The sequence below is a fragment of the Tupaia chinensis genome, unplaced genomic scaffold (assembly GCF_000334495.1).
Source record: "Tupaia chinensis unplaced genomic scaffold, TupChi_1.0 Scaffold000707_1, whole genome shotgun sequence".
Taxonomy (NCBI): Eukaryota; Metazoa; Chordata; class Mammalia; order Scandentia; family Tupaiidae; genus Tupaia; species Tupaia belangeri.
Window position 1 is genome coordinate 1,430,821 of NW_006160230.1, and position 24,711 is coordinate 1,455,531.

Genomic DNA, 24,711 nt, shown 5'->3' on the forward strand with positions numbered 1-24,711 from the left:
ATCCAAAGGTGGAGCGAGTTCTACTACAGCAGACGAAATGCCCCCTCCAGCTAGAAAGGTAGATTTAACCAGAGAAACTACCCGTCAATCACTCATCATCAGCATGGCTCCATCTGCTGAAGCTGGGGAAGAGGTTCTGACTATCGAAGTCAAAGAAAAGGCTAAGCAATAAATGTTTGATTATCTTTAGATGTAATCTCACTAGTTCCCAAAGAGATTGTACCCAGGATTGTAGCTTGAATTAACAACGAGAAATGACCTTGTCAGGGCCCTTGAGAAATCATAGACAAATCTCTAGCTTAGTTTCTAGGACTTACCTGAGAGTATGATTTTATACAATGGTAATAAGAGTATTAAAAACCATCTCTTTTTTTCCATTGTCATTAGCTTATTGCTATTCCTTCCAACTGCATGTAGTAGTTATTTCTACTGTTCAGTTTTTTCCTCTTGATGTTCCTTCCATCTATTTTGATTAACTTGGTCTTGGCTTTCATGTAATACACTATCCTTTTCTCTCCAACTTTTGTTGTGTGTAATGTCTTGTATGGTACTGTTAATCTTGGCTAAATGTTCTAGGTATATCAATCTTACCTCATGTAGGGGACTGTGATCTAATAAAATATATCAGATATATCAATATATATCAATGTATCTTCATCTTTCCATTCAAAGATAAAGACTCACTATAATATCAAATCAACCCAGGACCAACAGTTGACATAATGGCTATGTCACTGGACTCCCATATAGTCCACCTCAGTTCGAGTCCCGAGCCCGGTGGCTTAAAACACGTATCAGGAACTTGTGCGTATGTGTCCAAGATCCCAAGAAGAGAATGGAGAAGACACTGTGGCATGGCCATCCCCCGCCAGAGGTGATTTCTCTCTTACTCTCTCTCTCTGTCTTTCTGTCTTTCCAACGAGTGTATGTGCCCTACAGCAAAAATCTCTCTTAAAAAAAAAAAAAAAGCAACGTTGGACAGCAAAACTAACAAACTGAATGGCAAGTTCATATTTCAGCAACACATTGCAAAAAGTGTACCCTTTGTTAAATAAACAAACTTTAATATTTTCCTTTATACCAAATGAAAAGGCAAGAATCTACCTAATTCATCTGGCTAGATTCAGATCATCCCCATCATCAAATACGCTACAGTGGCATTTCTTTTTTTTTTTTTCAGACATAGTGAAACTTTTATTTTTCAAGTTTGCCTCCCCTCGGTGGGGATTTAAAAAGTTCTATTACACAATGATATTCATTAGACAAAGGCAGATCCTAACTGGAGAAAAAGGGTACTTTCAATGAAACTGCTGGCTCCAAGGGTCACCGTGAAGCCCAGGAGAACCAGGCAGAGTTCACAGACAGGGGAGTAAAAATTTTCACGTCCAGTGACAAATGAAAGATGCCAGCAAACTTCCAAAGGCTACTCTAAAACTGAGATCATTGCTTAAATATTTAACAGAAAAGCAGATAAATCACTTCTTCCTGCAAAAAGAAAACAGCGATTCTGTTCTGCGGCACCACGTGGCCCCTGACATGGCTGCGAGCCGCTCTTTCCGCGAGCACACTCACCTCCAGACCTCCGGGTGCCTGTTCTGGGGCTGGCACAGCGTAGGACTGAAGCATGCTGGGTAAATGTCAACTGAAATGAAGGCACACGATCATTGTCTTCGACCAGAAAGCAAACTGAGTCAGCCTGCTCCTCTACAAACAGAAAGTGTACGTGTGGCTGTCGGCTGTCGGCTGGGGCCTGCACCAAGTGTCAGCGAAACTGGCTGACCACTGCGCACGGGAGCATCACAGAGCATGCGCCGGCGACCCTGAGTGCAGCCAGCCTTCCTCTCCCTGGGGGTAGGTGGGCCCAGAGAGGGTGAGTGGTGTGCCCACAGGCACCCTGTCGGCAGTCTGTGTTTCTGTCCTTAGGCATCAAAGATGGAAACACGTTTCGTTTTTTCTCTGGAATCACATGGTGGACATTTCCTTTTGCAGAGGCATTCGTTACCTACCCGGAAGGAGTCTGCGTCCCTTCAGCACAGGGCCACGTGGTGTTCAGGCTCATGCGAGTCAGTGTGAAGTATGATGGCAAGGACAGCCCAAGGCCCGCAGTGTGTGCGGGAAGCTGCAGATTCGTCTCCATGACATCAGGTCATCTGGTCCTCATGATTCCAGCCGTCATCCTCCAAGTTCTGCCCGGTCCACAGCAGCCACCTGGGGTTTTGGTAACAACAGCACCTAGAAACAGAACCTGGAACTCTGGCCTGTTCCTTTTATAAGTGAATAAATAAATAAATAAAATACAGTTCTTTGACCAACGCCCAGTTCTGGGTGACAGTCTTCTTCTCAGGGACCAAGGGCTCCTTCCTTCCCCAGACTTGTGTAAACACGAGCGTGGCAGTTAGTGTTGATACAAGAGCAGTGCGTGTCCCCGGGTTAGGGGAACGACCAGCTTTGCTTCCATCTGGTGAGTGAATGCCGCTTACTCTTTAGACAGGAGAGGCTGGGAGGCCAGGTCTTGGCATGGTAAGCAGGAGTCTTCAGAAGGCTGCTTGCTAGGACCTCCAGGTTCATCCTGGCCCTTTGAATCTCCATGGCTGGGAAATTCACCTCCAGGTTAGGAGGAAAAAAAACACACAAAAATCATCTCCTTTTAAAAATGATGTCCGTGGGGGCCAGAGGCAGAGGCTGCACAAGGCCACAGACCAGCAAGCAGAACTGGGGTTGGCGTGAAATGCAGGACTGGGAACAAGGCATGAAGTCACCAGGAGGGAACAGTCCAGACTGGGACAGCTGAGGCTCCGGGAATACTTCCCACCCACCGCGACCTGCGGGGCCTGTGAGGGTGCAGACGGAGTGAGCCAGGCCCTGTCCTTACTCTCCCACCCTCTGCCTCACTAGGAAGACCTCTGCCTCACTAGGAAGGCTTCTGCCTGGCTTTTGGCCTTGTCCAGGCCCTGTCCTAGGGAGGGCCTAAACTCGGTGCTCTCCCTCATCTCTGACTCTTCTGCATACTCAACTCTTTACACAGCCTCTCCCGCCACTGTGCTAAGAGGTGAGGAAATGCTGCCCCGTGGCTCCTGTACCGGCCTGGCTGGCAAGGAAGAATTGAAGCAGTTGGACTGTAGTCTACATCTGGTCGAGGTCAGGCATGCTCGACCTAGGAGAGAAGTTCCAGGAGCAGCTTCCAGATGTGTACGGGTTCTGCAGAGCCAGGGCCTGTGGGGGCAATGCTGGCACCTAAGAGAAAAACCTCCCGCTGGCTATCCAGGGCCTGCAGGCCCAGCTCCTGCTGCAGCTCTACCACACTCATGGCCTGGCTCAGGTCCTGCTTATTGGCCACCACGACGACAGGCAGGTCAGGGTCCTTGTCCAGCAGCTTGTGGAGCTCCTGACGGGCCTAGGGCAGCCGCGGCCGGTTGGTGGAGTCCACCACGAACACCAGCACGGAGAACCTCCGCTCATGGACTCTTAGAATCTTCTACAAGCACTTGCTTTCAAAGGTACCAAATGAGAGCTTCTCATTGTTTTAAGCATTAGTAAAAAAATGATGAGGTTAGGAAGGTAGACTGCACACATGTCAGAATGACATATCCCTTCAATTTTTGGAACCTACATGTACAGCTGTTACAAAATTTCCAAGTTAATTAAGTGCACTTTAAGAAGTTGTCCTCATGAATCAGCTATCATTAGCATAATTACCTAAGTAGCATGCTGTGAGGAGCTAAAAAAGCCAGGCTAATGTCGGAAGTAACAATACATATAGAATTCCATTCTAATATATGCCCTCAGTGTAGAACACCAAATTCTGTATAATAAGGCTATTTCTAAGTCCTTAAAGATGGTCTTTGTTATAACACTCCACGGAGAGAGTTTTAACAAATTATATTAACCAAAAAGCATATAGCACAGATGCATTTAGCAAACCATGTATAAATCAATCACTCTGAGAAAATGTAACATTTGGCACAGTCGCCATTTTTGAATGTAGGTTTTGATTATCATAGAGTATGATGAGTTTTACAAAAGGTCAGTTGGTGTTTTTCATGATCCAAGGGAATATAGATACTTGAGTAAGCAGCACTTGATAAATGAACATTTGTGTATAGAAAGAGTGATTAAAAAAACAAAAAGTAAATATGGAGTACATTTGTGTATAGAAAGAGTGATTAAAAAAAAAACAAAAAGTAAATATGGAAATTGAGCATGAAAAGAATCTGATAATAGAAAAAAAAAAGAAAAAAGGAAAAAGACCCTGAACACATGAACATTATTACACTTTAATTTATTGAAATAAAATATAATACCATTACAATTTATGCTCTTCCCTGCCACTTATTTCACCTCCCAGCCTATCCTACTTACCATCATTTTCCTAATCCATCAGATTAAAATCTAAGAATAGTCGATAGCTCTTTGATTGCTTGTACTATGCAATCTAACTTTTTTTCTTTTTCCAATCTTTCTAAATATCCTGTTTAAATATCTCAATGCTAACACCTAACATCTTTTCTTCTTAGCTCAAATAAACGTTCACTTTTTACCTACAGTCTGCTCTAAATCATGGATCTCAGTCCTTTGCCATAGGAAGATCGGATCTTTCTAAAACACCACTTTTGAGCATATTATTTCTCTGCTCAGGGACTGTATTAATCACGGTTCTACAGAGAAATAAACCCAGTAAAGAATGGAGGTATTGATAGCCAAATACATTTATGATAGGGAACTGACCCACACGGTGATGAAGGTTAAGATAGCCTACAGTCTGCAGGCTGGGGAGCAGCTGGTGTGGTTCCAATCTGAGTCCAAGGGTAAAGCTCCTGGACACCAAGGGTGGAAGTTCCATTCTGAGGCATGAGACAATGTCTCAGCCCAAGCACTGAGACAAAGGAAACAAATTCTCTCTTTCTCCACATTTTCGCTCTATTGAGGCCCTCCAAAGATTGGATGAGGCCACTTACATTATGGAAGGCAATCTGCTTTACTCAGTCTACCAACTTAGATGCTAATCTTATCTAGAAACACTCATAGACACACTCAGAAACCATGTCTTACCCACCATCTGGCACCCTCTGGTCTTGCAAAGTTGACAAGTAAAATTAACCATCCAGGAACTATTATTTATGCAAATATAATTTCTACTGTCAATAATCACCTCTAATGATGCTGGTCTTCTTGTTTTCTCTGGAACTGCTATCTGCCCTTCTTCCCCTGGTCTTTGTCCATGCTGCCTGCTGCAAAGTAGTTTATTTCTCCTCCATTATTTATCTCTTACCTATATTTTCAAATCTGATCACATTTTATCTCCCCTAGCTGCCTCTAAGACTATCAACCTATAACACCTTTTTTTCTTTTTATTTTTAGAGAATTATTTTATTTAATTTGATTATTTAATTATTTATTTATTTTTTATTTTGACGAGAGATGGACAGAGTGAGAGAGAGAGAGAGAGAGTGGGAAACTGAGAAAGCAAGCCCCCAGGTCCAGGACTCGAACCACAATTGGCTATGTGAAAGCCCAGCACCCTTAACCACCATGCCACCTGCTGGTCCCTAATCTATGACAATTCTATCGCAAAGGATTGTCTTTTGCACTTTCAGGATGTACTATATAGTTTAACACTCCTAATACGAATTAGAACAAAAATGTACTTTATACATATCAAATGGGAAACATATGAAAGCAGAAAATACAGGTTGAGTATCTCTTATCTGAAACTGTTGGGACCAGAAGTGTTTTAGATTTCAGACTTTTTCATATTTTGGAATATTTTTAAATAATAATGAGATACCTTGAGGATAGGACCTAAGTCTAAACATGAAATTCATTTATGTTTCAAATGTACCTCATATATATAACCTGAGGTAATTTTATTTAATATTTGTAATCACTTCAAATAAAGCTTGTGGATACGAGCCCTAAGGAAGCAGAATTTTCCACTTGTCATGGCTCAAAATTTTTTGAACTTTGATTCAGATTTTGGGGGCGTACTGGTGGGTTAAGGTGCTGGACTCCCACATGGCCAATCGCAGTTTGAATCCCAGACCTGGCAGCTTGCTTTTTCTCTCTGATGAGCAGACATGCCCTAAATCAAATTTTAAAATAATAATAAATAAAAATAAATGAATAATTATTTAAGAAAGAGAATTTCAAATTTTGGATTTTCAGATTAGGGATGCTTAACTTATAATACAAATTGCAGGCAAGTATGTAAATTAGAGCTACTTTTCTGGCAATACTTAGCAAAATTCTGGGAGTATACCTTACTATCAATAATATTAATTTCAGAATATATATTCCAGAAAATTCTCAAACAGGTCCATAAGGGGAGATGTATAAGGATATACAACCTTGTTTTTTAGTACAAAGGAATTGGAGGCAGCTCTGGTATTAACCTCTAAAAGAATATATGTTAAAAAAATACGGTGTGTGAAAGTGTGGATATGTTTGTAAGATGAGATTCTATCCAGTAATAAGCCATTGGGTCGTTAGAAAAGTCACCATGCATTTTTGCATCGAAAAATATGTCATGGTTTTTCTGACAACCCAATAAATTTACATGTAACAACACAGATCTTTTTTTGGGGGGAGAGGTTTTTGCTATAGGGTGTGTACGCTCACCAAAAACACTCTAAAGAGAGACAGAAAGACAGAAAGTGAGAAATCACCCTGCAGGAAAGATGGCCACGCAGCAATCCCTTCTCCTCCATTCTCCTCTCGGGATCCTGGGCACACACGCATGCACATGTGCCTGGCGTGAGTTTAAGCCATTGGGTCCAGGACTCAAACCACAGTCGACTACATGGGAGTCCAGCGACATAGCCATTACACCAACTGCTGGTCCACAACACAGATCTTTTAAAAATACTGATATAGTTTTTAAAAGTAAGACAAAAATTGAGATATTCAATAACACCACGCATGTATATTCTTACAAGATCCATCTGGGAAATATCGTCAAAGATAAACCATTAGTCCAACGAAGTCATTTATTAACTTGGTACAACGAGGGAGTCATTCACCAGGGGAAACATGGGTGTCCCACCAAACACAGAAAAGGAGGGACTGTAACAGGATATTTGGGAGGGGGAGGAAATAAAGTTTAAATTAAGTGATGTTTTGATAGGCTCAAGTTAAAGCAAGACTAGTATGTAAAGAGTTCAACATCAGTCCTGGGCCCAGAAGCAGATTCAGGGTCCTGTTACCTTGGAAATAATTAAATTAAGATAAACAGAATGTTGTGTCCAGAAATCCCTTATCTGAAGTTGTCCACCTGGCTGCTTTTCTATGTCAAAATGACTCAAGCCCTCCTGGCAGAAGTGGAATGCTTCAGTTTTACTGATAAGATTTTTAACGCAAAGTTGCTGACAATCTATGAACTCAGGTAATAAAATTTCTCGGTGCCATGTCCTTTTGTGGATTAGCAAAACCACTTTTATAGGCTCTCAATTTAAAACATACACAAAACACTATGTGTCTTTCAAATTAATACACATGCATAGTACATGCAACCTCTAGCCACTGAAAAAAAAATAAAAGAGTAGAAAGAAAGCAATTATCACATGCATACCTACAGGAAAAAAATAGTTGAAGCAAAATTAAGTCCCTCATACTAAGTTTCAGATAGATGCAAAATAATAATAGGTAGGATTTACAAGGCATTTACTGCGTGCCAGGTACTGTTAAATATTCTAAGAGTCCATGAAGTGGTTATTATTATTATTAGTCACTACTTTCCAGATGAAGATAATGAGACACAGTAATGAAGCATTAACTTGCCCTGGGTCATTGTGAGTGAAGACTCCCCAAGTGAGGATATTAAAAAGGAACCACCAGGGACCCAGCAGTTGGTGTAATGGCTATGTCGCTGGACTCCCGTGGAGTCGACCATGGCTCAAGTCCCGGACCCGGTGGCTTAATCTCTCGCTGGTGGCACATGTGCGTGTATGCCCAAGATCCCAAGAGGAGAATGGAAGAGAAGGGATTGTGACGTCATCATACTCCCTGGGGGATGATTTCTCGCTTTCTGTCTCTTTGTTTCTCTGGTGAGTGCACATGCCCTATAGCAAAAACCTCTCAAAAATAACATAAGTAAAAAGGAACAACCACACTCCACAGAGCATACTCATACCCAGGGCTTTCACTGAAAGGTCATAAAAACAATGCACAGGAGAAGAGCCCAGGCAAGCATTGGGGTTTCAAGTATCTTCCATGAGCAAGTTCCCCAAGGTTATTACTTACATGAGTACCCCACCCACTATCTCAAATTGAACTGCCAAGATCTGTGCAAATAATTTACTTTCTAGGAGAACCCCAGGCTGAAGTTTCCACTGGGGGTCTTACAATCAACTAGCCACATAATGAAGTCAGGCTGACTAACCAGTTAAGTCACCTTTGGTGAAGAAACTGACTCTGGGTATCCTCAGAGTTGAGCACTTTAAACACATCATGAATACCATAACCCTCATCTAGGCCAAGAGTCCAAACGCAGACCGACATTCAGGGATCCCCAGAGATAAACACTGAGCTTTTTCCTTTCTGTTTCTTCTTTCTTTTCCTAACACTGCTAGCCCACATCTCTCTCTTCTCTGGACTCCCTATAGTCTATGCTCATTAATTATTTGATTAATAATCAACAAGTAGTCTGTTGATAAACTGACTAATTGATGATGCATAGGTACATGAAAGTTCTCCCTAGAAATAATCTCAATAATCAATGACTAGAAATACAGTGCAGAATTAACTGCTTCAAAGGGAATTTTTGGACCAGAAGATGGCATAATGGTTAAATCACTGGACTCTTATGTAGTCAACAATGGTTTGAGTCCCGGATCCAGCGGCTCAAACTCACACTGGGCACTTGTGTGTGTGTGCTCAAAATCCTGAGAGGAGAATGGAGAAGAAGGGATTGTGGCATAGCCATTCGCCTTGGAGGGGGCAATTTCTTGCTTTCTGTCTCTCTGTCTCTCTCTGTCTCTCCTGTGAGCACATGTGCCCTATAGCAAAAATCTCTCTTAAAAAAATGGCGGGGGGGGTGACCAGCAGTTAGCGTAATGGCTATGTCGCTGAACTCCCACGTAGTCGACCGTGGTTCATGTCCCATACCCGGTGGCTTGAAACTCACACCGGGCGTGTATGCGTGCGTGCCCAAGATCCCAAGAGGAGAATAGAGGAGAAGGGATTGTGGCGTGGCCATCCCCTCTAGGGGGTGATTTTTCGCTTTCTATCTCTCTGTCTCTCTCTGTCTGTCTGACGAGCGCACATGCCCTTATAGCAAAAACTTCTTTAAAAAAAAGAGGGGAGGGGAGTGCATATATCCTAATAAAATTTGCAGAGAAACAGATGAACAAAAAAGTGAAGAGCCAGATGGTAGATCTATACTTTAAACATTAATCATTTAAAGAAGAGAAATAACATCTCTTTATAGAAGTATGTTATTTGTCCAGGGAGAATGTCCATACTGCCATCTCTTCTCCATTCTCCTTTTAGGACCTTGGGCATGCATGCACATACTTGCACCTGGTGTGTTTTCCAAAGCACTGGTCTAGGACACAACTACACAGTTGGCTTTGTGGGATCCATCTGTTTTAACCACCACACTACTGCCTGGCCCTTTCCATGACCTATTATATATATTATATATATATTTTTTATTTCTATTTTAAAAAAATGATTGTTACTGAAATTCAAATTTAACTTCACATCTTATGTTTCTGTTTGCCAAATGTGGCAATCCTACACAAAGTCAACAACAAAAGTAAGAAAAAATCTTTATCTAAAAGAGAACTTCAAACTAAAAATTACTTTAAAAGTGTGTAACATCGCCATGTATTAGAATGTGATGAATGCTCAAAGCATATACAAAAGAAGTGAATAACTTGACTACCTCTCCACATTTTTTCCTTTCTTTTTTTTTTTTTCTTGAGAGGGTGTGTGCAATCATCAGGAATAGAGAGAGAGAAGAGAAAGTACCAGCCATGGAGAATGATCACACTACAATCCTTTGTTCTCCAATTCTCCGTCCTTTTGGGATTTTGGGCATGTACGCACAGGGGCCCCGTGTATTTCCAAAGCTACCAAGTCTGGGAGTCCTACCACACGATGGGCCATATGTAATCCAGCTGCCTTAACCACCAGATCAAAGAGCCATCCTGCCACCTCTCTGTACTCTGGGGACCCTCTCAGGCTTTATACTGGTATTAAACAGCCCTAAAATAATATATATCAGACTTTTATTTCAGTAAATATTAGATGAAAAATTGGTACATAGAACACCAAGAATAATCTATACTTTCTGTAGTTTTGGCCTGTACTATATTTACAATATTCTTTTACCTTCGTACAAGAATTTTTCAAATCTTTAGAAGATGTTAACCATTAGGCTGTTCTGAAATTTATTATAGCTAATCAGACCAAAGATACTTGAAATTCATGTTTTAAGTACCTTAGCCATACACTGTAGTAAAACTTGATGTTTTCCTCTATGAGTTTTTGTGACTGGCTGTATTTTTCCTACTATAACTTTTGTGAGTAGAAGTGATGGTGCAAAGGTCAAGTAAATGTGCATCATTAAGCAATACAACCTGACATTTCTAGATAATGATTCCCTTGGATGAGAAAAGGGAGTGATACCTGAAAGGTCACAGCCTCATACTGTCCCGTCACACCTCTAGTCATCTCTGCCCACCACACACAACAATTTTGCTACAAATTTATGAGAACCCTTTCTGCTGGGAATCCTAAGTCATAAAGAATTCAGTATATAGTGCATGCTAAGGGTTATTAACCAGCCTTGTGATGCAGATTCTTACATCCAACTTTAAATAAATCAAGCTCTGTTGTTTATATCAGAATCTTAGACTTGAAAGGAATTTAGAGATTCCTATCATTTCACAAAACCCACAACAAGATCCTTTGTCCAGGTTACACAAGAGTACAGCAGCGTCCAAGGTCAAAGTTAGCACATTGCTTTTCAAATAGGCAGGGCCTGGGCTACCTGGTTAAAAGAAGCTTTTTTCAGCTTTTTTCAAATAAATAAGTACATTTTTCAAGATTTCATGGGGTCAGATGATCAAGTTTCCCATATGAGGGCCATATTTATATTCCAAATCTGAGGGGGAAGATTCCAATTTATTATATTTTGTCCTTCAAAAGAAACTAACCACAGCGTTCACTAAGATAGGAATAGGTGAAGATTATTAATAGTTTAAATTTCCACATTGTGTTTGTAAAAGTGAGTAAAGGGATTCAGTGATAAAGCAAAAGGATTATTACCAACACACCTTCATCTCCTACTAACGATGTTCCCCAGCCCACTCCACCTTCCTATTTCATGCCTTGAAAATGCTGACTTCAGTTTGAAAATCTCTTTTGCTTTCTGTACGTAATAAAACCCTATGTATCCTCAGAATCTCAGAAGAAATGCCAAACCATCCACAGAGCTCTGCCCTAACTGTCCCCATACTGAGTAGAAAAACCTCCCCACTCTTAGTGCCCACATTTTCTCACATAAACTACTGTCTTTATGCTGTAGCGCATACCTCATTCACTCATTCTTTCAGAACCTATATTTAGGGAGTGTTTGGTAAATGCCAAGATCTCTCTAGGCTCTGGGGATACAGCAGGGAACAGATAAAAATTTACAATTTCTTGGAACTTACATTGTAGTGCATGAAGGACAAGAAAGAAAATAAAAATTTAAACAGAGAAGCAGGATACAATATGTTGAAGAAAGAGATACTATTTTAAATAAGGTGACCAGCAAAGGTCTCTCTGGGTGATGCTTAAATAAAGATCTGAAGGTGAGGGAGCAAGGTGTCCAAGTAATTAGGCAAGGTATTTAGGGAGGGCCACAGCAGGTGCTGAAGTCCTGAGTCAAGATCACACCTGGTGGGAACCAGCAGTTAGCGTAATGGCTATGTCGCTGGACTCCCACGTAGTCGACCGCAGTTCGTGTCCCGGACCCGGTGGCTTAAAACTCACGCCGGGCACGTGTGCATCCGTGCCCAAGATCCTGGGAGGAGAATGGAGGAGAAGGTATTGCAGCGTGACCATCCCCCCGGGGGGTGATTTCTCACTTTCTGTCTTTATGTCTCTCTCTGTCTGTCTGGCGAGCGCACACGGCCTATAGCGAAAACCTCTCCAAAAAAAAAAAAAAAAGATCACACTCGGCATGGTCGAGTAAGAGCAAGAAAGCCCTGGTGTTGGAGTGGAATGGCCAAGGCAGAGATGGGCAGAAACACATTTACCAGAGTAAGGGGCAGGAGGGACCATTTCCATGAGAGGTATTGGCAAGCTGCGAGGGTGAGTGGATGGAAGGTACCCTGAGGACCTGTCAGAGTTGTGGTATTTGAGGGAAAAACATTGGAAAGCGGGCTGGTATGGGGAAAATAGAATATTTGAATATAAGGTTAGAGAAGTTAATCTTAATATTAAGGCTAGGGTATGACATTGAGAGTGTGGCCTGAGTTACAGATCAAGATTATTCTAAGGATAGAGAAGGGTCTAATCCAATGATATAGCATTCAAAGCTGGAGGTTTTAGTTTTGTTTTTTTGCTATAAGGCATTTGCCCTTGCCTGAGGGAGAAAGTGAGAAATCACCCCACAAGGAGGATGACCACGCTATAATCCCTTCTTTCAAAATCTTCCCTGGATTTGGGGCCTGCACTCATATGTGTCCAGTGTGATCCCGAAGCCACCAGGTCCAAGATTTGAACACAGTTGGTCATGTGGGATCCAGCACCTTCACCTCCATGCCACCTGCTGGCCCAAAGCTGGAGATTTTAAAGAGGATGGAATGGTGGTAGGTGACATGGTGGTTAAGCATTGGACTTCCACATGACTGACAGCAATTCAAATCCCAGACATGGTGGATTGCTTTCTCACTTTTCCTTTCTCCAGTGAGAGCAAGTGCCCTATGGCAAAATTTGAATACCTCCAGTGAGAGCAAGTGCCCTATGGCAAAATCTGAATATTTGTGTGTGTGTATACATATATAAATATACATACACACATATGTGTGTATATATGTACATATATGTACATATGTGTGTATATGTATGTGTGTATATATATTTCCCACTGGCCAACTGCAGTTTGAGTCCTGGACCCAATGGCTTGAAAATCATGCCAGGTGCTTGTGCGTGCATGCTCAAGATCCTGGGAGGAAAACGGAGAAGGGATTGTAGCATGGCCATCTCCCCTGGTGGAGGGAGGGGGCGATCTCTCACTTTCCCTCTCACTGTCTCTGTCTCTCTTTGGCAAGCACACATGCTCTAAAGCAAAAACCCCTGAAAAAAAAAAAAAAAAGGAATAATCTATCTAAAAGCAAAGGGAGGCCCAGGGAGACCACCCACCCCACCTCTGCACCCAGTGGAACATGAAATAACCTCTAGTTGTGAGGACTGCAGAATAAGAAATGTTCTTCAAAAGAGTCACATTTTGGAACCAGCAGTTAGCGTAATGGCTATCGCTGGATTCCCACGTTGTCGACCACGGTTCGCGTCCCGGACCCAGTGGCTTAGAACTCATGCCGGCCACGTGTGCGTGCGTGCCCAAGATCCCGAGAGAATGGAGGAGAAGGGATTACACTGTGACCATCCCCCCTGGGGGGTGATTTCTCTAAAGCAAAAACCCCTGAAAAAAAAAAAAAAAAGGAATAATCTATCTAAAAGCAAAGGGAGGCCCAGGGAGACCACCCACCCCACCTCTGCACCCAGTGGAACATGAAATAACCTCTAGTTGTGAGGACTGCAGAATAAGAAATGTTCTTCAAAAGAGTCACATTTTGGAACCAGCAGTTAGCGTAATGGCTGTCGCTGGATTCCCACGTTGTCGACCACGGTTCGCGTCCCGGACCCAGTGGCTTAGAACTCATGCCGGCCACGTGTGCGTGCGTGCCCAAGATCCCGAGAGAATGGAGGAGAAGGGATTACACTGTGACCATCCCCCCTGGGGGGTGATTTCTCGCTTTCTGTCTCTATGTCTCTCTCTGTCTGTATGGCGAGCGCACGCGCCCTATAGCAAAAAGCCTCTCAAAAAAAAAAAAGAGCCATATTTTAGTTACAATAAAAGGGTGAAGAGATTATTCAGGAAAAAGCACTGATTCAAGGAATTCTACTAATGAATGACCCAGTTGCAAAGGGGAGAGTGGAATGGCTAGTGCCATTGGAGAGAAGTAGGATGTAGAATCAAGAAGAAAGCTTGTCCTAGGGAGCTCTCTGAGTGTCAGGGTGAAGAAGTCAAGCATCTGTTTTTGTAAGGATGGGCATGAACAATCTTGGTAGTCACAAGACAGCAGTAGGGAACAATAAATGTTGATGGGAGTCAGGGAAAAGCATTTGTCCAGAAGTAGTGTGCCAAGGTCCCTCCTTACTCATGGATGCCAGAAGATACGAAAAGGGATAGTCTTACGCCAGTAACAGAGGGTTCCTTCACCTTGTTCATTCCTGTTTTGTTTTAGCATAATATATTCTTTCCTCTTCCATATTAGATCATAAACTTTGAAGTTCATGAGCATTTCCCAGTGAATTCCCCTGTTGATTGCCAGTAGTAAGCTATTCAATAAATATTTATTCATGGCTGAGATGCTAGATAAACTAGTTTTCCTGAATTAATTGATATGCATTATAGTCTTGTACTGAAAAATAAGATTGTACCCCACAGATGTATATAATTATTATTTGTCAACAAATAAATATTTGTTACAAGGACAAGTGAATGCTTCTTACTGGATGTAGGGGGTGGAAGAAGAAAGATAAATTATTCTCTACTTATTCTCTGAGAATTCACCAGGTCCCCCTTACCTCCTTGCCCAATTTCTGAATTAGAAATTCTGAGGCCAGTCTGAGAAGACAAGATGCTGCTATAAAACCAGGTGCTTTGTGAGTGCATTGATGAAAAGACCAAAGCTATAACTCTCCTTTCCCAAGCTGTAGGAAGTCAAAATTCTGCTTATAATGGTAATTGCCTCATTGATCATTTCTTTGGAGGGAGGGAAGGATCAACAGCCAAGACAAACTGCAGTTCTCCCAAGGACGATGCGACCTGCTATGATTTTTCTGGGGAATTTGGCCAAATGTAGTTAAGAGTTGGTAAACAGAGATGATGGTGATAGTGTTGCTACAAGCAAGGGTTTGTTAACAACGGAGATCTGTGATACCACTAGTTGTACCCAAGCCTCTGAACCAGTAAGAATCAATGAGATATGAGTTTAACAAATGATCCGACATGGAGGCAGGATTGTGGCAGGATAAGTACAGAATTCTGAAATCAGATACTTAGCAAGCATGTAATTGGACAGCTGAGTCTCCATCAAAAGATGATCATCACCCTCAATCTGGCCTTCACCACAGCAAAGCCTTTGCGGCCAGACCCAAGTTCAGCAACAGAGTTCCACGAGAAACCTCGAGGACGTCTGAGACCATCTGCTTGCCTTCATGTATAAGGTCCTCCACTTTTTCAAAAACAGGAATATGATCACATCATTCATTTGCCTAAATCCATTTAGTAGCATTACCTAAGCCCAAGTCTGAATCCCTATTGCAGAGTGTACCCCAGGGCATATACCTCATCAACCATTCTACCTCTTCTTTCCACTTTTCCCCTCACACTTCATAGTTCAGCAAATTCAAACTCCTTCCCATTCCTAAAACTTCCAACTCCATACTTGCTGTTGACTCGAAACCTTCATAAGTGCTTCGAAGCTTCTTCACCACCTAATCCAAGGTCTCACTATAACTGGCACATCCTCAGCAAAGTGCTTCTTACCTCTTAGATGGGTATAAGTCTCCCAACTACATGTTATACCACACACTGGTCTCACATCTTTATAATTTCTTTTTTAATGTTCCCTCCCTCTCCCCCTCCCTACACTAGATCATTTCTATGAAGGTAGCAGCTAGAGCTATCTTGGTCACCTCTTTATTCCCAAAGCTCTGCCCAGTAATTGAAACATAATGAAAATAATTTTAAAATTTTTTAATAAATCTGATTTATTAAGACATTTTTTGTTCTTAAGAATTATTTTATTTTAACTTCATTTATTTATTTTTAATTTGACCAGAGATGGACAGAGTGAGAGAAAGAAGGAAAGTGAGAAAGCAAGCCACTAGGTCTGGGAATTGAACAGTGGTCAACCATGTAGGAGTCCAGCGCCCTTAACCACAATGCTACCTGCTGGCCTCTTAAAAAAATTTTTAAGTTAGGTGCTTTCACTATTGTAGTTAACATGACTAATAAAATGTGAGTGGCATATAGGTCAGGCAATCCATGCTGTAAGCTGAGAACTTTTACTGTACATAGAAAAGTATCTTGAATTTTTCTTGAATCCCATAATATAACATCATCCAAATTGTTTAACTCAGTAAAATATGTAATATAGGCCACCTAAAACACTATTATTCATTTTTTCTAACTTTTCCATTATTCTGATAATATGTAGAGAAAAAATAAAAATGAAAACAAGACACAATGGTATGGTATCAAGAAACAACTTTATCCAAGTGGAATTCCAATGGTAGATATAGTTAACATCAATTCATATATTAGTAATATACATGTATTGTCAAATATGACATCTATGTAATGACAAAAGTCTCACATTTTCTACCAAAGTTCTGGCTTACCTTATGAGTCACTTCCATGACTATCAACTATACATACAAAGAGACGAGGGGAGACTTACTGAAGATGGCTTTCTAGGAAATTTACAAAATGAAAAAGGCAAAGTGTATCAAAATACAGCACAAGCAGCAATGGCGCCCTGAACCCACTTTGGAAAGGCTGCCTACAGCACTACCAAAGTGAACAGTTACAAATCCCTGATCAGAGTTTAAAAATTTATGGTCTTAAATGTTCAATTCTAACCACTAGGTGAAATGACTAGGATAGTAGGAGACTACTTTCTCAGTACAGGGATATGTGGGAACTATTATGTCTATCAAGGTACTGTCGCTCCAATGTTCATTTGCAATATTTCTGACTGCATGAGGTGTGAAGGTCAATTTAGTTCATTTTTCTTTAGATGCATTTTAAGAACAAATGGCACTTGAATGAATAGAGGTACAATAGGGAAAAGGACCATTTTAGTAAAGAAATATTAAATGAGATAACATATTAAAAGTATTGAAATTGCAAGAATTTTACAAAATAATAATTAAAAATTGTAAATGCTTTTATTCCAATCTGCAAAAAGGTACCAATCACCCTAATTTGCTAGAACTGAAGCACTTATGAATAACAGCATCTACTGATAAACTTGATCAAAAACGAGTAGTTTTTTTAAAAATTTAAAAAAGAAAACTGTTGTGGAAAAAAAACCCTAGAATTTAAAATAATGAAGACCAAATCAAACTGACAGTGGTAACTGGCAATGAATACAATGAATGCTAAAGACCAGCGTTACCAAGTGCCCTGTGCAGGTGACTCGGGTGTGACTGAGAAGCTGGCTGAAGGAAGTGTGGAACTAGCCTAATGTGTGGGGCTCTGGACCCTGCCCTGGCATCAAAGATACTCCACTTCTGTCTATTTTGCCATATACCAAGATTATGTGATTAAGTCATCTTTTTAAAGGTGCTTAAAAAGAAAATTCTGAAAACTAAAGCAACATACCTATGTCGTTTCTAAGCATGCAAGAACTGAAATGAGGACATCTGAGACAACAGTCTCCAAGCAGTTGGAAGAATGACCAGTTCTCTTCTGCCCCGTTGAGAAGATCAAAATGGCCGGTGACTAATGAGCCGTATTGTGGGAAGGCACACTAGCAGGCCTCTTAAGGTATTCAGCTCATATTTAGAAGCCACCTCGGTAAGTGGGACAGCTGTAACAGCTCACCTGTTCTAGGCAACCATGACGGCAAGGAGGTCCCCTCTCAGCCTGACCTTGACAAGGAGCTCTTTGTGAAAAGTGAAACTGCTGTGGCTGAGAGCTTACTTCCTTGCAGAAAATAAGAGACGTGGGTTAGAGCGCAGATTCTCACTGTAACTGAGAGGCAGATCAACATGGCATGGCATGCATCCACTCAAGGACACGTGATAAACACATAATCTTAAATTGTTAATTGGCCAGTATATGGATATGCACAGAACTTGGGACACAGACCTTTCAAATGCAACACAATCTATTTGAAAATGTAATGTTCACTAATACATTCTCAAAGGTAAAAGTCAAGAAAACAAATTCCTACTTTTAAAAAAAAAACACATAAAGTCTACTCTATCCTAATGTAGCAGTTGGAAAAGTTGTTTTTTTTTCTTTTCTTTTTTTAAGAAACACCGTTTTACAACAGTTTTTATGGTTAATACTATACATCCTGGCCTTAGGACAGAGCATTCTATTAAAGTGTAAGATGGGATTTTGATTGATAGATAACCAGTATCATAAGCTTAAAAATCATACAAAAATGCTATGTTAAGAAGGAAAAAAAAAAAAGGTTTAAATGAATCTATACAAATCTATGGGACTCCATCAAGGAAAGAGTAAGAACTATCTTTTAAATGAGTAAACATTTTCCTCACTTAGAAGAAACTAGAACTCAGAATTCCACCTTACATGTTTGGTCCTCATGGCTCTCCTGGACAAAACAGTCCTTCCTAACCATTTTAACAAACCAGTTTAAATAATCTTATAATGTAGAATCAGGGCCAACCTATTGTCTATGTATCTACAGAATCCTGAGTGTCACATTCAGTCACTGAAAAGAAAACCAAATATGACTGCATTTATAATATTCCAAAATGAAAACTAAAAATCCAGAAAGGCAAATAAAAATGGCTCATACTTCCTTACAAGTTTCTACTTGTTGATTGTACATTTAAAAAATTCAGTATGTGCCTGTCCTGCTCATTCAGTACTTTTCATTAAGGCCCATGGGTGTTTCATAAACCATGCAGCATGTGAGGTGCAGCAAAACTCAGATGCAAGGAAGGACTGTCATTTACTCCATGGAAAAGCACTGAGTACAGAATTATAGGAACGAATTCAACATTATGTAACTTAAGAAGCTCTCATAATTAGGTGTGGACACTGACTTGTAAAACATACACTGAGAACAAAGTACAGCAACCTGCGAATCACATCGTCCGCCCAATTTCTCATTCTTTCCTTTGCAACACATTCAAAAACAGTATTTTTATTATTTAAAACATAAACAACAAAACCAGCTTTTCCCCACACTAGTTTTTAACCCAAATGGCCTCACTGCAATTACTGTAAATTACTAGCAATCACTGAACAGATTAGGCAAAGATGGCCTTGGCATTGTTTCCCACAAACAAATATAAAAAGAACGCTTTAAACATGTATGATTCCTAGAGAACGAGGACGAGGTTTACATCATAAATTCTGGGGGTCAAAAGTACGTACAATGGCACATATATGATTTGGGATAAGAGATGGCATTGTTCCACACAGCGCTAAAGAATTCTGTCGTAGCTCCTTCTATTTCGTAGCTGGGTTCTTGGGAGGAAGGAGTTTGTACGTGTTGAAGTAGCCCACCACCTGCTGGGGAATCTCCGCCAAGACACACTGAGCAAGTGCTTCCTTTGGAGACTTGTGAAAAACAAATCAAAGCAACCTTATTAGCAACCAAATATTTACAGGCCATTAAAAAGGAGCAATCCCAAATTCCTAGACTTGTATTTCTTCTTAGGAATAATCCACAAAGTGCAGAGTAAGCTAAGGAATCAAAGTTACGTATGATTGCTATTATTAACCCTGTCAACATTTATGAAGTCCTTTTTTAGGTGTTAGCATTTTAGCATTCACTGATATTTTTGTTTGTTTTTCTTTAACTTTTAAATGTGGATTTGGCATTCAATTGTTTTTTTAATTTTTATTTTGAAATAAGTGTAGATTAATAGGAAATTGGAAAAGTAATACAGAGAGATCCCATGGACCCTTAGCCCAGTTTACTTCAAAGAGAACATCTTACATAACTATAGTTGATATCAAAACTAGGAATCTGACATTAGCACAGGTCACAGACCTTATTCAGTTTCATTGCTTTTACATGCACTTGTGTGTGTGTGTGTGTGTGTGTGTGTAGTTCTACATAATTTTATCACCTGGTAGACCTGTGTAATGATCATCACAATCAAGATACAGAACCATTTTATCAGTATAAAGATCTCTAACATTACCATGTTATAAACACACACACACACACACACACACACACACACACCCTTCCTGCCCTCTCTCTGCTTGTAGAAATGTAAAATGGTACAACCACTTTAGAAAAGTTTGACAGTTGCTTTTTTTTGGAGAGGTTTTTGCTATATAGGGGATGTGCGCTCTCCAGAAAGACAAAGAGAGACAGATAGAAAGCAAGGAGTCACCCCTAGAGGGGATGGCCACGCTGCAATCCCTTCTCCATTCTCCTCTCAGGATTTTGGGCATGCACGAACACACACCTGGCGTGAGTTTAAGCCACCAGGTCCAGGATTCGAACCGCGATCGACTATATGGGAGGCCAGCGACATAGTCATTATGCCAACTGCTGGTCCCAGCCTTTTTCTTTTTTTAAGATAACTGCTTTAATAATTACATGTGGTGTTATGGTTAAGTGCACTGGACTCCCACATGGCTGACTGTGGTCTGAGTCCCAGACCTGGCGGCTTGCTTTCTCTCCTTCTCTCTCTCCATCATGTCACCCGCTGACCCTATACATAGTTTTTAAATAACATACATATTTCTGAACTTTGTGAAGACTACAGCATTGCAATTTGTTTTTGTTTTTATTTTGCTATAAGGTGCGTGCGTTTGCCAGACAGACAGAGACAGACAGAGAGACAGAAAAGGAGAAATCACCCTCCAGGGGGGATGGCCACGCTGCAATCCCTTCTCCTCCATTCTCCTCTCGGGATCTTGGCATGCACGCACATGCGCCCGGCATGAGTTTAAGCCACCGAGTCCAAGACTCGAACTGTGGTCGACTACATGGGAGTCCAGCGACATAGCCATTATGCTAACTGCTGGTCCCGCAATGAAATAATTCTTTAAAAATAATAATAACTGCACGTGTAACTATTTATATAACCCAACAACTTCATTCCTGGATATTTAACACAGAAAAATAAAACTTACATCCACATAAAAAACCTCATGCATGGATGTTTATAGCAGCTTCATGTATACTAGACAAAACCTGGAAATAGCTCAGGTGTCCTTCCATGTGTGAATGGTTAAATGACTGTGGTACATCCATACCATGAAATAACACTCAGCAATAAAAAGGAATACATGCAACAATGTGGGTAAGTCTTGGTAGGATTATGCTGAATTTTAAAAAAGCCAAGCCACAAAGGTTAAAACCTATGTGATTCCATTTATATAACGTTACTGAAATGACAATAGTATAACATCGTTAACAGATTTGTGGTTCCAGGAGTTCAAAGGAGAGGTAGGTAGAAGAGAAGTAAGTGTGGCTATAAAAGAGCAACATGAGGGATCCTGTGGAGATAGGTAGGTAGGTGTTACAACAATGAAAACAGCCTGATTATGATGCTGTACTAAGTCTCGTAAGATAGTACTACTGGAATAAACTGGGTCAAACAGTTTCCGGAGAGATTTTCATCACACCAACTTATAAATTGATAAATTCTACATATACTTTAATTTTTTTTTATTGTTACAAAGGTAAAGATAAAATCATTTCTTAAGACATTCACGAACAGTTTTAAACAATTTATCCTATAGACTACAAGAAGCATGCATATACACATTCTAACGAAACTGGCAAATTTAATCATGGTCTTTATATGGAAAAAGGACAGGGTTCCGATAGCCGCTAACTCCACACACCTACTCAACGGCTTGGCTGTGGGCTAGCAAAGGTCTGTGTTCAAACACCTTAGCGTGTGAATAAAGACGAGTGATACTCACATTCTGGAACTGTCTGAAAGGCACAAATTGGACGATATCTCTGATGGCCACTTCACCTGATGGGGAGCGGAGACTTCCACCATCAGCATCCAGAAACTCCATGGCACCAAAGTCAGCACCTCCGACTCCAACAATGATGATGGACATGGGCAGCTTGGCAGCATTGACTATGGCTTGTCTGGTTTCATCTAGGTCTGTGATCACACCATCAGTAATGATTAAAAGTACAAAATATTGCTGCCAAAAAAAGAAGAAAAATATGTCCACTGAGCAGGTCAAACTCCCAAATAACAAAAACAATGTTAATGCTATCTCTAGCTGGATAAATCATTCAGTCTCTTCCTTACTCATTTTCTAACTGCTGCCAGGATACCACCCTGCATAAAATAGGTTAAGAGTGTCTGACGACAAGGAAATTGACTCTTACAAAAACTGCAGGTTCATTAAAAGTACAGCAGACCACAAAACAGGTTGGTAAAATACACAGAAGCAAGACATCTAAATGTCAAAGATTAACCTTTCAGGAAGCACAGAAAAATAAACTTTAATTTAATGGAAGTATCAAATATGTCAAAGTATCAGTTAAGGGAACAAGTGGCAACTCCGTTCTCAAAAGAGCAAATAAATATGGAAATAGATTGTTCACCAAACAAAGATACGCTTTGTAAAAAATGGATATGGCTTAAGGGGACAAAGATACGCTTTGTAAAAAATGGATATGGAATAAGGAAAGAAATCACTCTCAATTCTGTCATCTCTGATAAAGCTCTTCAAAAAGTAGTGAAATGCCAAATACAGTCATGACCCTTTTGGGTCATTTGAGCCTACAACCAGAATAAGATTTCTAACAGTAGCTAGTATGCACGAAGTGCTTCTTCTGACCCAGGCACTGTGCACTTCGTACAAGTCACCTTATTTAACTGTTTCGACAACTGCATAACATAGTTTTCCCCAACTAACTTCTATGTATACTGAAATCAAGAGAGATTTGGCATCCAAGAGCCAACAGGTCATGGAGTAAGCTAATCAAATCTCTTCAGGACACTAAGTCATCTTGCAACAACAACTGAGGTTGAGTGTCTCTTCAAGTATTAATTTGTTAAGTCTATTTCCTAAAGGTAGATGACAGCTTTTTGCTTTTATTCTGGTAGAACTTATCTAGGAAAATTAATTCAAAAGATAAAGATTTATGTATGTGTTATTTTGTTGTTACCTTGTTCTTAATGACCAAAATTTAACAACAAATATAACCTCCCGAGCAAAGGGGGACTATATCATTCCTCCTTGTCCTTCTTATATTGCAACAAACCACATAAAGATAAAAATGGTGCCAAAAGCCTCTACCAGTCCTCATTCTTACAGTCCCCTGGCCACAGAGCACTTACAGAAGCTGTCTGCTGTTGTGTGGCTGCAGCAGCAAACCTGGCCACATGATTTATGATGGGAGAAAAATTAGTTGGTCCATAGAGTTTAACCTGAGGGAGACAGGCCCGATATGCCTCTACAATGCCTTGGATTCCTAGATTAAAAAAATAAATAATAAACAGTATTAGAAACTATTAAACAAAATACTAGCAATTCTTTTTTCTTTACAAATGTATAGGAAAAACAGGGAGTTTATTAAAGAAGAAGGAAGAAAGAACTGAGCTCCCAAGAAGGGAGAAGTCCTGGAAAATGAGTTGCTGAAGAGGAACTGGAGCTAGACACTAACCAGTTTAATTACACACAAGGACTTCGAAAAGTTCATGAAGGGGCAACTCATTTTCCAGGACCCCTTTTTTCTTAGGAGCTCTGTTTTTCCTTCCCTCTCCTTTAATAAACTCTCCACTTTGTTGATAAATTCCCCATTTTGCTAATAAATTCTCTCTTTGCTATACCTACCCTGTGTGTCCACGACTCTAATTCTTCCTGAGCATGGTTTAAGAACCTGGGTCTCACTATGAGTGTGGGCCCAATCACCCCTGTGCCCCCATGACCCTACGTCATATTTTGGTGCGTTGGCTGGGAAATATCTAGACTCCTCTTCTTCATGTCAGAATAGTAAGTAATGTGGGCTTTCTATCTTTTTTTTCTGGGACACCCTTGTTCCTAGAAATTAGCTCTATCAGATGAAGACGAAATTACTGGGCATCAGACAGTCATGTGAAAACCATTAGGGGACTGTCAGTCTGTAAGACTCAGATGTGAGGCTGGCCATCTCACAGCATTATCAAAATGCTGAGAATGTTGGCTGTTTGACTGTCAGTCTGTAAGACTCAGATGTGAGGCCTGCCATCTTGCAGCATTATCAAAATGCTGAGAATGTTGGCTATTTTGACTTGGTTTCCATTTCTGGAATCTTAACCATCACAGGGAAGATGAATGTTTTGGGGGCATTGATGGTGCATGCCAGGGTTACTCTCTGATGTATTCTCAAAGCCTTGAGAATTTGAAGCCATCCCCCATAGCCCAGCTGGGTGACAGGGCAAATTGCTTTCTTTCTTTTTCTTAAGACCTTTTCTCTAAAAGGTCTTACTCTCTGCTAGCAAGAGAGTGATGCATATCCAGGAACTTGCCATAATGCATTAAAGAAAGTTAAGCTGCCCTTTGCTCTGCCGGCCTACAGGGTCCTGGGACTAGGGACTCCAAATATCTAGAGGGAAAACTGAATGTCTCTGGACAATTGAAGGCGTCTGCCACAGAGCCACTCCCTGTGGTGCTAGAAGGCTCTGAGGTTGAAAGTTCTAGGGACCAGCAGTTAGCGTAATGGCTATGTCACTGGACTCCCACGTAGTCGACCGCGGTACCGGGACCGGTGGCTTTAAACTCATGCCAGGCGCGTGTGCCCAAGATCC

General features: G+C 40.8%; 1 protein-coding gene across 2 annotated transcripts in view; it reads right to left on the reverse strand.

The window, feature by feature from the left end:
* Positions 1-16,469: 16,469 nt before the first annotated feature.
* Positions 16,470-24,711, reverse strand: part of CPNE3 (copine 3) — a 59,255-nt gene continuing 51,013 nt past the window's right edge. For both annotated transcript variants that reach the window (XM_027776692.1, XM_027776693.1), the window contains 3 exons: positions 23,263-23,396; positions 21,878-22,114; positions 16,470-19,543 (listed from right to left, as the gene is read on the reverse strand). In XM_027776692.1, the coding sequence (XP_027632493.1) occupies positions 19,433-19,543; positions 21,878-22,114; positions 23,263-23,396 (482 nt within the window). In that variant the 3' untranslated portion in view covers positions 16,470-19,432. The remainder of the gene's footprint in view (positions 19,544-21,877; positions 22,115-23,262; positions 23,397-24,711) is intronic.